The following is a 14,111-nucleotide window of genomic DNA, read 5'->3' on the forward strand; positions in this document are numbered from 1 at the left end:
TCCTATCTGCGAGGAAGATCAAAGATTCCTCATGGTGGCAGTGCAGATACAATCGCAACATTTCCAGTACAAAGCTCTCCCGTTTGGTCTAGCAATAGCCCCCCCGGATTTTTACGAAACTGATCTCAGCAGTGACGTCCCATCTCCGAGAAAAGGACGTCTTAGTGGTTCCTTACTTAGACTATTTTCTGATCTTAGGGAATTCTCTCATATAGTGCCAGAAACAAGTCAGGATTGTCAGAGACACTTTGGACATCTATACCTACAAAAATCCAGGATAGAGCCAGTGACAACACAGTGTTGCCTTCCAGAAGAGAAGGAGAAATATCAGTCTAATCTTGACCTCTGTGGCAAATCTGAGGATGACCTTCAGGAAGGTGATGTCGCTGTTAGTCTCGGTAAAATGGGCCCAGTCTCATACGCGGGAGCTTCAGTGGTGTGTTCTGGAGAACGAACTGGCTTTGCAAGGTCACTTGGAAAGAAAGTTATTACACCCACAGACGGTCATCCAGTCCCACAGGTGGTGGCTACCGATCAATTTGGCTCCCAGGGGAGTACCCTGGACTATTATGGTATCCAGAATAGTAACAGACGTCAGTCCCTGGGGATGGGGAGCCCACCTAGACGCCCTCTGGCTGCTAGGCACCTGGTCAAGGGAAGAGGTATTTGCTCTCGTCAAACAGTTGAGAGCTCCTGGCGGTAGAAAGAACATTGAAGGGAAATGGACACCAGGCCTGCTCCACACCTTTCCGCCAATATGCCTCATCCCTTCAGTTTTGAGAGAGATCCAGGAAGATAAAGCCTCAGTGATCTTGATAGCTCCGTTTTGGCCAAAGAGACCTTGGTTTTACTGGCTGAAGACGATGTCGATATCAGACCCATGAGTTCTTCCAGAAGATCAGGATCTCCTATCCCAGGGGCCTTTTTTCCACCCTCAGATGTCCAGGTTGCATTTAACAGCTTGGAATTGCTTGGAATTTTAGAGGTCACTGTTAGGGAAAAGGGGGTTTTCGGCTCGGTTAATTTCCACCCTACTTAGTAGCAGAAAACTAGTGACCAAAAGAATTTATGGGATGACCTGGAAATAATTCTTATCCTTCATGGGGACAGTACATGAAGGGGAGGTCCCGTTAGAGGCTATACTTGAGTTCCTTCAAAAGGGGTTAGACCTTGGCCTGGCAGTCAGCACCGTTAAAGTACAGGATCAGGCTTAGGGGCCTTATATAACTGTGACTTGGCAAATAATAGATGGGTGGCCAGATTCATTAGAGCCTGTAGTAGGTCTAACTCAGTTCCATCACCTAGCCCCCCTCCCTGGGATCTAAATTTGGTTTTGACTGCATTAACAGCCCATTTTAATCGTTGGTTTCGGCCTCAGAAAAGGTGGTCTCATTAAAAGCGGTCCTACTGGAAGCTCTCACTTCAGCCCGTAGGATAAGTGATTTGTAGGCTTTGTCAGCAGACCCTACTTATACGCAGGTCATGGAGGATAGGATAATCTTGAGGTTAATCCAGCTTACCTCCCTAAGGTGGTTACAAAATTTCCCAGGGCTCAGGAAATAGTGTTGCCTCATCCCAGCAACCAGAAAGAGGAAAGTCTATATTCTTTAGATGTTAGGAGGTGCCTTCTGTGTTATCTGGAAATGACAGAGCCCGGGAGAAAGCCGAGGGCCCTGTTTGTTTCCTTTCAGGGGTCGAGGAAGGGCCTTAGAGTATCTAAGCAGACTATAGCAAGGTGGGTGAGAGACGCCATAAAGCTACTCTATGTCCGTGCAGGTAGGGCTATTCCTGCAGGTGTGAAGGCCCATTCCACAAGAGCCATGGCGATGTCCTGGGTGGAAAGAGCGGATACCTCAATCAACCAGATTTGTAAGGCGGCCACGTGGTCTTATCTACCTTCTTCAGACACTATAGGTTAGACCTGTCTGCCTCCTCTGACCTCACATTCGGGAGAAGGGTGCTGCAGGCTGTAATCCCTCCCTAAAACTACAAGTCTCTGAAAGTCTCTCGTGGTGCCGTCATGGGTAACTGAAAAACACAGGTATTACTTACTTAGTAATGTGTTTTTTCGTAACCCATGACGGCACACTTATATTCCCTCCCTACTTAATCACTCCCTTTTGTTCGGTGAATTTTAGTTGTTAGACACTCACTGGCTGTTGATAGTTAGAATTAAATATAGAGATGGATAAGTTACACTGCTCAAAAAAATAAAGGGAACACTTAAACAACAGAATATAACTCCAAGTAAATCAAACTTCTGTGAAATCACACTGTTCACTTAGGAAGCAACACTGACAATCAATTTCACATACTGTTGTGCAAATGGAATGGACAACAGATGGAAATTGACAATTATCAAGACACCCTCAATATAGGAGTGGTTCTGCAGGTGGGGACCACAGACCACATCTCAGTACAACGCTTTCTGGCTGCTGGTTTGGTCATTTTTGAATGTTGGTTGTGCTTCCACACTCATGGAAGCATGAGACAGACTCTACAACCCACACGAGAGGCTCAGGTAGTGCAGCTCATCCAGGATGGCACATCAATATGAGCTGTGGCAAGAAGGTTTGCTGTGTCTGTCATGCTGTGTCTGTCATGCTGTGTCTGTCATGCTGTGTCTGTCATGCTGTGTCTGTCATGCTGTGTCTGTCATGCTGTGTCTGTCAGCGTAGTGTCCAGTGGCTGGAGGTGCTACCAGGAGACAGGCCAGTACACCAGGAGACGTGGAGGGGGCCATAGGAGGGCAACAACCCAGCAGCAGGACCACTGCCTCCGCCTTTGTGCAAGGAGGAACAGGACAGGAGGAGCACTGCCAGAGCTCTGCAAAATGACCTCCAGCAGGCCACAAATGTGCATGTGTCTGCAGAAACGGTTAAAACCGACTCCATGAGGATGGTCTTAGTGCCCGACGTCCACAGATGGGGGTTGTGCTCACAGCCCAACACCATGCAGGATGCTTGGCATTAGCCACAGAACACCAGGATTGGCAAATTCGCCACTGGCGCACTGTGCTCTTCACAGATTGAAAGCAGGTTCACACTGAGCACACGTGACAGAGTCTGGAGATGCCGTGGAGAGCGATCTGCTGCCTGCAACATCCTTCTGCATGACCGGTTTGGCAGTGGGTCAGTAATGGTGTGGGGTGGCATTTCTTTGGAAGGTCGCACAGCCCTCATGTGCTCACCAGAGGTAGCCTGACTGCCATTAGGTACCGAGATGAGATCCTCAGACCCCTTGTGAGACAATATGCTGGTGCGGTTGGCCCTGGGTTCCTCCTAATGCAGGACAATGCCAGACCTCATGTGGCTGGAGTGTCAGCAGTTCCTGCAAGATGAAGGCATTGAAGCTATGGATTTGTCCGCCCGTTCACCAGACCTGAATCCGATTGAGCACATCTGGGACATCATGTATCGCTCCATCCACCAACGTCACGTTGCACCACAGACTGTCCAGGAGTTGGCGGATGCTTTAGTCCTGGTCTGGGATGAGATACCTCAGGAGACCATCTGCTACTTCATCAAGAGCATGGCCAGGCGTTCTACAGAAGGGAGGTCATACAGGCACATTGAGGCCCCACACAATACTGGGCATCTTTTCTCCTTCGTCTCATTGGGGGACACAGAGACTGTGGGTGTGTGCTTCTGCCGTCTGGAGGCCGACACTAAGTGTACAAAAAAAGAGTTAGCTCCTCCTCCGTCGCATACACCCTCGCCCCTAGGCCGGGCGTAACTCAGTTTTTGCTTAGTGTCTGATGGAGGCACACGCAGTCTGGAGTTCCAGACTAGGTTTTTTTTTTTTTTTTGTTTTTTTTTTTTCTCTTTTTCCCTTTTTTTCTATGAAGATAAGATAGGGGCGACGGATCCTATAGAGAGGATCCGATCTCCCCAAATCACCAACGGGCGACCACGTGTGAGTAACCCTCCACGTGTCCTCTCCCGCACCGAGGGACACATCTGGGACTTTTTTCCAGACATCTATTTTTTATCGAAAGAGGGGCAACGCGTCCTGATTAGAGGACTCGGTTTCCCCACAACTTCATCAGGCGCGTGTGAGCAGAACCAGTGGTCAGCCTCCACGTTGTTCCTCTCCTACTACAGCAGTATGGAGGCCCCGTCCACCCCTTGGTTGTGAGTCCAGGGGGCTGAATCGGAGGCGCAGGTGAGAGCGGGAGCGGGGGCGGCGATAGAAGTGGGGAAGAGGCCGCGAGTAAAACCGACAGAGCACCCCCCCCCCCCCCCCCACCCCACCCACCCCCCGAGGTGGTCCTGCTCACCTTTTCTTATATGGGGCGATCTGTTCCTGCAGCGCACCGCAAGTTGGCGCTGGTGACCCGGGCTCCGCACGGCTGACTTCCGGTGGTAGCCGGAAGTCCCGCCCGCTGACGCGGCGGTGGCAGGCGGCGAATGCGGAGACGCGCGATATAGGTTCCGGAGAGTCTTCCGCCCTAACGCCTCGCATCCACGCAGGGGTACTGCGGACAGGAGCCGGTGGGTGAGTGTAACTCCGTTTTGGAGAACCACGCTGCTTGTCACGGAAGAGGTTACCCTCCTCCTCCTTCTACTCTGCCTTCAGCCTGTGCAAGTATGTCTGCCAAAGGGAAAGCTCACTCTTTCCTTTACGCGGTTTGCGTGTCCTGTGGGGTCAGGCTGCCAAAGGCACAGGCGGGTAAATATTGTGAAGCCTGTGAGTCGGAGCGCGCCCAGGAGCCCCCCACTGTTTCTGAACCCAGGGGTCAGGACCCCCCGGAATGGGCGGTGTCCTTATCGCAGTCTATGCTGTCCCTTACAAGGGCAATTGAATCCCTTCAGGGCCCGGGCAGGAGCAGGGAGGGGGGTCTGCCAGCGGAAGAGAGCTCGTCCTCGTCTCAGGACCCTCCAACCATTAGAGGTCGCTCCAGTACCAGGCAAGCTCATATCAAGAGGGTTCGTTCCCCGTCGGCCGGACCCTCCGGGGCTTCGGCGGCGGGTATTAGGGCATCCCGTTCCCCGTCTCTGAGCTCTGGGAGCGATCAGGATGAAGGAGAGGAGGAAGAGGCCTGGAATCTAGAAAGTCTGGGGTTCCAGGATTCGGTGGACAGTCTCATTGAGGCAGTCAACCAGACATTAGAGATCGAGGACGATGTGCCCACAGTCTCAGGTCACAAGGTCTCTTTTAAGAAATCCAGGCGACCACATAGAAGATTTGCCACGCATCCGGAGTTTGAGGAGCTAGTCCAGAAACATAGAGATCACCCGGATAAGCGTTTTGCAATGCAAAAAGCGCTGCAGGCAAAGTATCCGTTTCCCCCTGAGCTCCATAAGGCTTGGGTAGAGTCGCCAGTAGTGGACCCTCCGGTATCACGTTTAGCATCAAGATCGCTATTGTCGATACCCAGTGTTTCCTCTATAAAGGACCCAACTGATCGCCTCATGGACGGGCTTGCCCGCTCGGTATATGAAGCAGCAGGGTCGGCTCTGGCCCCCTCCTTTGCGGCGACTTGGGTGGCTAAGGCCATGGTTTCGTGGGGGGACGCTCTGTATAAGGCCCTCCAGGACAGGGATCTCCCCGCGGAGGTCTTAGAAGTGGCAAATCAGATGTCAGGAGCAAGTGATTATCTTGTCAGCGCCTCACTAGACGCGGCCGAGTGCTCGGCGGTGGCGGCGGCGAATGCGATCGCCATTAGGCGTGCATTATGGCTGAGACTGTGGAAAGCGGATTCTATCTCTAAAAAATCCTTAACCTCATTGCCTTTTCAGGGCAATCGACTGTTCGGTGAGAAGCTGGATAGGCTTATCTCAGAAGCCACAGGGGGTAAAAGTAGTTTCCTTCCGCAGCAGAGAAGTTGCCCGGCATTCAGGCAAACGCAGAGGCGTTTTCGCCCCTTTCGTAGCCCCTGGGGGGGGGACTTCGGCCAGGGCGTACTCCTCCGCAAACGATGGCCAGAGTAGGGAAAAACAAGTCTCTTACAGGGCCAATCCGCTGGGTAGAGGCCGAGGCCATTTACCCAGAGCGAAGGGGGCCAAGCCCCAAAAGCCTCCAGCTAAATGACTGGAGGCACTCCGTACCTACGGACGACAGAGTGGGCGGACGCCTACTAAGGTTCAGCCACGTTTGGGTCGCAGTGACACGCGACACTTGGGTGGCAGAACTTGTATCGTCCGGGTACAAGATAGAGTTTGTAGGACGGCCACCTCAGCGATTCTTCCGTTCGCGACTTTCCAAAACAGATGCGCAGGCAGAGAGTTTGTTACAGGCTGTAACATCGCTACAGCACAAAGGGGTCATCGCCCCAGTGCCGCAGGGCGAAGAGTCGCAGGGGTTTTACTCCAATCTTTTTTCGGTCCCCAAAAAAGACGGGACTGTGAGGCCGGTTCTGGATCTAAAGATCCTAAACAGATTCATCAGGGTCAGGCGATTCCGGATGGAATCCCTCCGCTCGGTCATTGCAGCCATGGATCCAGGGGAATTCCTGGCCTCAATCGATGTGCAGGATGCATATCTGCATATTCCGATATTCCCCCCACACCAGAGGTTCCTGCGATTTGCGATCGGAGGACGTCACTTCCAATTCGTGGCTCTGCCCTTCGGTCTGGCCACTGCCCCCAGAGTCTTTACAAAGATAATGGCGGTGGTTATGGCCATCCTGCATGCACGGGGCATAACGGTGTTACCTTACCTGGACGACCTTTTGGTAAAGGGGCCGTCGTTTCAGGAGTGCCAGGACAATGTCAGTATTACTCTGGATACCCTGGCCCGTCTGGGCTGGCTGATCAATTGGAGCAAGTCGTCTTTAGTTCCAGCCCAAAAAATCGTGTTCCTGGGCATGATTTTCGACACCTCCCGGGGGCTGGTGATCCTCCCTCAGGACAAGGCGCAAAAAATCAAGCAAGGGATACGGAACCTTCTACAGCCGGGCTCCAGATCCATCCGGTATGGCATGAGTGTTTTGGGCAGAATGGTGGCGGCGATAGAAGCAATCCCGTTTGCCCAGTTCCATCTCCGTCCGCTTCAGCATGCGCTCTTGACAGCATGGGACCGGAGGCTGCTGTCTCTCAGTCATCGGTGCAAGTTGTCTCCGCTGATACGGGGTTCACTCCGGTGGTGGACTCGCGACTCGTCTCTGGTCCAGGGGAAACCCTTTCCCCCGGAACAATGGTTGGTGGTGACGACCGATGCAAGCCTGCAAGGTTGGGGGGCAGTTTTCCAGAGTCACATAGCCCAGGGGCGGTGGTCCGTTCAGGAGATAGTTCTCCCGATCAACATTCTGGAGATACGGGCAATACGATTGGCCCTACAACATTTCCAGTGTTTCCTGAGACACCGGCCGGTGCGCATCCAGACGGACAATGCGACAGCAGTAGCATATGTCAACCATCAAGGGGGCACGCGCAGCCAGGCAGCCATGCGCGAGGTCGGACTGGTACTACGTTGGGCGGAGAAGAACCGCGTGGTAATTTCAGCGGTGCACATTCCAGGAGTCGAAAACTGGGCGGCAGATTTTCTCAGCCGACAGGGGGTCGCGGCAGGGGAATGGTCCCTGCACCCCGAGATCTTTCAGCAGATCTGCCAACGGTGGGGGACACCAGACGTGGACTTTATGGCATCCAGAGAGAATGCCAAAGTACTAAGGTTTGTCGCTCGATCCCTCGATCCGCAGGCAATCGCAGCAGACGCGCTGGTGCTCCCGTGGAGCCAGTTTCGTCTCCCGTACTTGTTCCCCCCGCTACCGCTGCTTCCAAGAGTTATCAGGAAAATAAGGAGAGAGAAGGTTCCAGCAATTCTGCTGGCCCCAGATTGGCCCCGGCGGGCCTGGTACGCAGATCTGGTCCAACTAGTGGTGGACGTACCCTGGCGTCTTCCAGATCGGCCGGACTTACTGTCCCAAGGGCCGATCTGCCATCCGAACTTAGGGGCCCTGTGTTTGACGGCGTGGCCATTGAATCTTGGCTGTTAACACAGGCAGGATTCAGACGCGATGTGGCGGCCACGATGGTGAGTGCCCGAAAGCCTTCCTCAGCGAGGGTGTATCATCGGACTTGGGAAGTTTTCCTCCGTTGGTGTAGGGATCGTGAAGTGGCTCCTCTGGTTTTTTCGATCCCCAACGTACTGGCTTTTCTACAGGCAGGGCTGGACGCAGGGTTGGCCCCGAGTTCCCTCAGAACGCAAATCTCGGCCCTGTCGGTACTTTTCCAACGAAAAGTCGCTTCCGTCTGGCAGGTTAGGACGTTTATGCAGGGGGTCGCACATTTAGTACCCCCCTATAAGGCGCCGACGGAATCATGGGACCTGAATTTGGTGCTCAGAATCCTTCAGGAGGCCCCTTTCGAACCATTGCAAGAGGTCTCCTTACCTTACCTGTCCAGAAAGGTCGTTTTTCTAGTAGCCATAACGTCTATTAGGCGGGTTTCGGAATTGGCGGCCTTATCTTGTAAACCACCGTTCCTAACCTTTTATAAGGATAAGGTAGTTTTAAGGCCAGCTCCTCCCTTCTTGCCGAAGGTTGTGTCTGCATTTCATATCAACGAAGACATCGTCTTACCCTCGTTTTGCCCGGCACCGGTGCACAGGGTAGAGAAGGCTTTGCACACCCTGGATCTGGTAAGAGCTCTTAGGAGGTATGTGACAAGGACGGCGCCATTCCGCCAGACAGACGCTCTATTCGTGGTTCCAGAGGGTCGGAGGAAGGGGCTCACTGCGTCCAGAGCGACTTTGGCCAGATGGGTTCGCCTGACGGTCCAAGAAGCTTATCAAATCAGTGGCACGCCGGTTCCGGCAGGGATCAAGGCTCACTCGGCACGGGCAGTGGGTGCCTCATGGGCACTACGACACCAGGCTTCAGCGGAGCAGGTATGCAAAGCAGCTACCTGGTCCAGTTTACATACGTTTGTCAAACATTATAACGTACATACCCAGGCATCCTCGGATGCAAGCCTGGGAAGAAAGATTCTCCAGGCAGCAGTTGCGCACCTCTAATCAGGGGCGCAAATTAGCAGGGATTGGGTGAGCTAAGATCCCGCCCAGAGGACTGCTTTAGGACGTCCCACAGTCTCTGTGTCCCCCAATGAGACGAAGGAGAAACATGGATTTTTGTGAGTACTCACCGTAAAATCCTTTTCTCCGAGACGCTCATTGGGGGACACAGCACCCACCCTATCAGCCAGTTGGCATTTACTTATTTTGAGTTTTACAAATCCTTGTACAAGGTTTAGGGTGGCCCCCTTTTTCAGACATATAGTTTCTTGCCTGAGTTTAAGGCGCGTTCTCCTACTGCTTATGCACTAAACTGAGTTACGCCCGGCCTAGGGGCGAGGGTGTATGCGGCGGAGGAGGAGCTAACTCTTTTTTTGTACACTTAGTGTCGGCCTCCAGACGGCAGAAGCACACACCCACAGTCTCTGTGTCCCCCAATGAGCGTCTCGGAGAAAAGGATTTTACGGTGAGTACTCACAAAAATCCATGTTTCCTTGTCATGAGGCATTTCCACTGAAGTTTGATCAGCCTGTAATTTGATTAATGATTTTGAGTATCATTCCAAATCCAGAACTCCGTGGGATATTCATTTTGATTTACATTGATAATTGTTATGTTTTATTGTTCTGAACACATTCCACTTTCCAGTGAATAAAAATTTGCAACTGGAATATTTCATTCAGCGATATCTAGGATGTGGTATTTTAGTTTTCCCTTTATTTTTTTGAGCAGTGTATTTTGAGAGTACACTAATCTGCGGAGTTCCCCTCGTGCTCTGTAAACCAACTGATGCGGAGAGAGGAGCCGCCCCTTTTATCTTGAAGGTTTCCTGTCCTTGAAGGGTGGATCCCCTCTCTCGTGGTGCCATCATGGGTTATGAAAAAACACATTGCCAGGTAAGTAATACCCATGTTTTAGTATCCTACATAGTTTGGTGTCATCAGCAAAGACAATCATTAATTAGTTTATTTCTTAATTTGCATATAGTTGCATTATTGTCAGCAACACATCTTTACATGGGCCGGTGATCGGGGAATGAGCGATAATAAGAACAATAACTCTCCACAATCCCACATGTCTAAATAGGCTGGCGAACACCTGACGAACAAGCAAAAATCAAATTTGATGATTTTTAAGCCGGCTTAAATATTTTTGTTCTCTGCGCTTACAGGATTGTGGTCAGCCAATCTAAAGCTGCAGGCAAATGACTGCAGATTGGAGTTATTTAACAGCGACGATCGTGCAGTTTAAACTGTAGCTTAAGGCTCCATGACGACAGCACTTATCTGAAGAAGTTGTGTAACGTGTCTCCTCTATTTTAGAGCTCTGATTTTGCTGTAAATCATGCAGCCAAGTTGCAGACAAGTCGCTTGTCTCACACATTGAAGTCTATGGTGGGTGTGCCGCATGCGATCAGAGACAAATTCCACTACATCAGGAAACATTTGATTGTCACAACGCCACACCATAGGGACTTGTTGGGTCAATTGTTACATTATGTTAATGCAAATCTAGACTCACTCGCTAGGAATACACGCACAAATGAAACATATGTATATGGTAAGTCAAGAGATGTCACTGCTGGTTGTGCATGCCGTGTGTCCACTGACAGCTGGAGGAGGTGTTTGGGCGGATTTAGATCCAGTGACTCCTCTAAATGACGCTATTGTATCCACTATCAGATAAAATAGGGGCGCTCCGTAGTTTATGTATCATAGCGATAAGAGGAAAAGGAAAGAGATTCTGCTTGCTCACCCGGATGAGTTGTGCAGACACGGGCTCAAGTCTGATAGTAAATGGTGATCAAACGGTAGACTGCTGCTCCACCAATGAGAGGCTCAATAATATGGAATAACTCAGCTGGAGAAAAAAGGCATGGGGAAAAAATAGCATCTATTGATACAAACAATGTGTTTTGAAATCTGTTTTAGGCTATGTGCCCACGTTGTGTTTAATTCCGGACACTGAAAACCAGGGCTGTGGAGTCGGTAAGCCAAACCTGCGACTCCGACTCCTCAATTTCCCTTACACCGACTCCGACTCCACGACTCCGACTCCGACTCCCACACATATTGCTTATATTTAAGTGAAAAATTTATTGTAGTACAATGTGAACATCAGACATTTAATCATTTTTATGATCCAATAATCAAGATATTTAGATAGAACAGAATATATATTGGTGTACTACCCGGTTTTCATTCTTTTTGGTACAGATACGATATGGATAGACAGATATGGATAAATGGATAGATAGAGCAGATTTCTAATCTGCTTTTGCTATTGAAAACATTATCTATGAGCTCAAAAACCTTTCAGGTGATGCAGTTTTTTAAAAAGATGATCAACTTTTGCAGCTGAAAAACGTATCCTCAAAAAACACAGGAAAAACGCTGTGTGTGAATGTAGCCTTAGATCAGGAATATAACAGCCATTTATAGGACATTTCATAACTTTCCCAAACTCCTATGAAAAAATATTCAGCACATCCTGCATTGAATTACTGTACCCAATTTATTATATATTTTAGGAGTCGGAGTCGGTCCATTTTATACCGACTCCAACTCCGACTCCACGACTCCGACTCCGACTCCACAGCCCTGCTGAAAACCGGACTCCTTCCCAGAAATCACACGTTTTTTTCAGCGTGATTTTACCGCGATTATGTTCGATTTTGCCGCTATTTTCGCGTGCGATATTCAAGCACTTTCCAAGCGATTTAAAGCATCGCTTGGAAAGTGCTTGACAGGTTGGTCACACTCGTCATACATAGTGTTTGACAAGTGTGACCAGGTTTTTACTATTGAGGCCGGCTATGCGGCAACAATATTAAATGAAAGAATGTAAAAAATAATTAAAAAATAAAAAATCGGGGTATATTTACCTTCCGACATCCCGCGCTGCCATCCCGGGCCTCAGCGTTCCCAGTAATGCCTTGCGAGACCTGTGCTGACGTTAGTCTCGCGTTGCTATAGCGATCTCACGAGACTACGTCATCACAGGACCTTGCCGCAAGGCATTACTGGGAACGCTGAGGCCCGGGAAGGCAGCGCGGGACGCCGGAAGGTAAATATACCCCGATTTTTTATTTTTTATTCTTTTTTTTACAGGGGGATGGTACCCAGGGCCTGGAGGACAGGCTCCTCTCCTCCACACCGTGGGTACCAACCGCACATGAGACGCTTAACTTCCCGCATGGTGGGCATAGCCACATGCTGGAAGTAAGCGATTCTCATGCATTCCTATGGATGCGGATTCGCGGCAATTCTTTGCGATTCCGCACAAAAGAATGAGCATGCTGCGATTTTTTTCCGCGATGCGATTCCGCCGCAGAAAAAAGCGCAGCATTAGCACAGCATGTGCGGAATGCCATAGGAATGCATGTGGTGCGTTCTGTACAAGATTTTTAAACGTTTTCACAGCTTTTTCGCACCGAAAATCGCGGCAAAAACGCTTAACAATCGCATCGTGGGCACACAGCCTAAGGAAGAATTTGGACTGATGCCGAAACATGTTGCTTTTATCAATAAATGCTAAGGGTTTTTTCTCCCTGTAAGTTTCACACGTTTTGTTTTTTTTTTTTTTGTTTTTTTTTTTATGCCGAGTTTAAGCTGCTTGCAAAAAGCAGGTTTTTGCTTAATTTTTAGTGCTTTTTTTGCGTCATCTTTGTCAGGGTACATATGTTTCTTGTGCATGCCGATAAAGTTTAGTGCATAAAAAAAATGTTATTCAACTTCATCAGGTTTTGCCACCAAAAATGCAGTAAAACCTGACACCTGCATTTTTGCATCTTTTTTTCACCACCCATTGCTTTTAATCGGTGAAAAACGCTGAAAGAAGTGATATACCGCATTTTGCCAAAACGCAGTTCTTTGACAAAACGGTCAAGAAAAAAAAAAAGCAAGCTGTGTGCATGAGATTTCTGAAATCTCACTTTGCTGGTACTGTGAAACACAGCTGAAAATTTGCTTTTAAAAAGCTAGGAAAAAAAAAGAAAAACCCCGCTGCAAAAAGAACAACATGGGAACATAGGCTTACACGTCTCAATTTATACGTGACAGCGCCCATTACACTTTTACTCCAATTGTTTTGTTCGCTATTGTATTCACAATACGCTGAGGAGGAGAAACTTGTTTATATACTTTTACAAAAAAGGATTCTTCATTTTCTTCTGGATGTTGTAACTTCTTTTCACAAAATGTTATTGGTGATACAGGTTACTGAATGACCAAATTCAGAGGTCTATGGAGGACCTGCAGCATCGCCTGACCGTGAAGTGTAATGAGCTGCAGTTATCACAGGAAGAGATGGCAACTTTGGAAGAAAGAATAGGTAAGTTGCATTATAAGTGGTTTCAGGTGTCCCAGATTATTACATATTTTCATCCTTTCTTCTGATCTGTCAATAAAATGGGACATTTTATAAAGGGAACCAAAGTGTACAGTATATATTGGTAGCATTCACATTGATCATTTCTGTGTGTATTAGGCAGAGTGTAACCTGCAGATTTGGGGGGGTTTCCTTCACTTTGCTACTTTTTGTCAATGATTGACCTCTTTTCAGACAAAGTTTTCATTCTGTATACACCAGAGGATTAGTTATCTTAATTTATAGGTCCATTTTTTTAATGTTTTATTTCTAAGTTCAATAGGGATGTCAAATTTGTGTGTATTCACTTCAAGATGTACTCCAAGGAATTATTATTTTTCATAGCAGCTACAACCCGCCCCCATACACTAATGTAGGTATATGTAATGTCATTCATTAATCAGATGCCAGGTGTGACTGTGCTAATGATTGGAGACTTTAATAATGTTTTTCACCCATGCTGGGATAAGTTCAGACCAGATCAGGTCCCCATCAGAGTTTGGTGATTTATCATCAGAATTGACATTGATAGGTCTATGATGTCTTCAACACGCACAAGATATGCAATTCTCATGTTATTCTAAGACACCTGAAGCGTTATCACATATTGACTTAATAGTGGGCACAGAACATATTTTCTTATTTAATATCTGCAGATTATCTACCAGGATTTTATCAGACCACACTCCTTTACTGACATGCCTCTTATTAAAACCTGAACTATTTGGGGTGTGGCGTAGCACTCCATGTGAGCAGACTGCTTTCAGGACTCCACTGTAATCCTGATT

The 14,111-nt window shown here is 48.8% G+C and overlaps 1 protein-coding gene across 4 annotated transcripts in view; it reads left to right on the top strand.

Annotated features, from left to right (window-relative positions):
• The window catches only part of CEP135 (centrosomal protein 135), a 234,113-nt gene that overhangs the window by 119,184 nt on the left and 100,818 nt on the right, over positions 1 to 14,111 (top strand). For all 4 annotated transcript variants that reach the window (XM_073583574.1, XM_073583575.1, XM_073583573.1 and 1 more), the window contains one exon: positions 13,172 to 13,287. In XM_073583574.1, coding sequence (XP_073439675.1) covers positions 13,172 to 13,287 — 116 coding nt within the window. The remainder of the gene's footprint in view (positions 1 to 13,171; positions 13,288 to 14,111) is intronic.

Source organism: Dendrobates tinctorius, unplaced genomic scaffold (assembly GCF_039654945.1).
Source record: "Dendrobates tinctorius isolate UK_male_01 unplaced genomic scaffold, ASM3965494v1 ptg000079l, whole genome shotgun sequence".
In the NCBI taxonomy this organism is placed as follows: domain Eukaryota; kingdom Metazoa; phylum Chordata; class Amphibia; order Anura; family Dendrobatidae; genus Dendrobates; species Dendrobates tinctorius.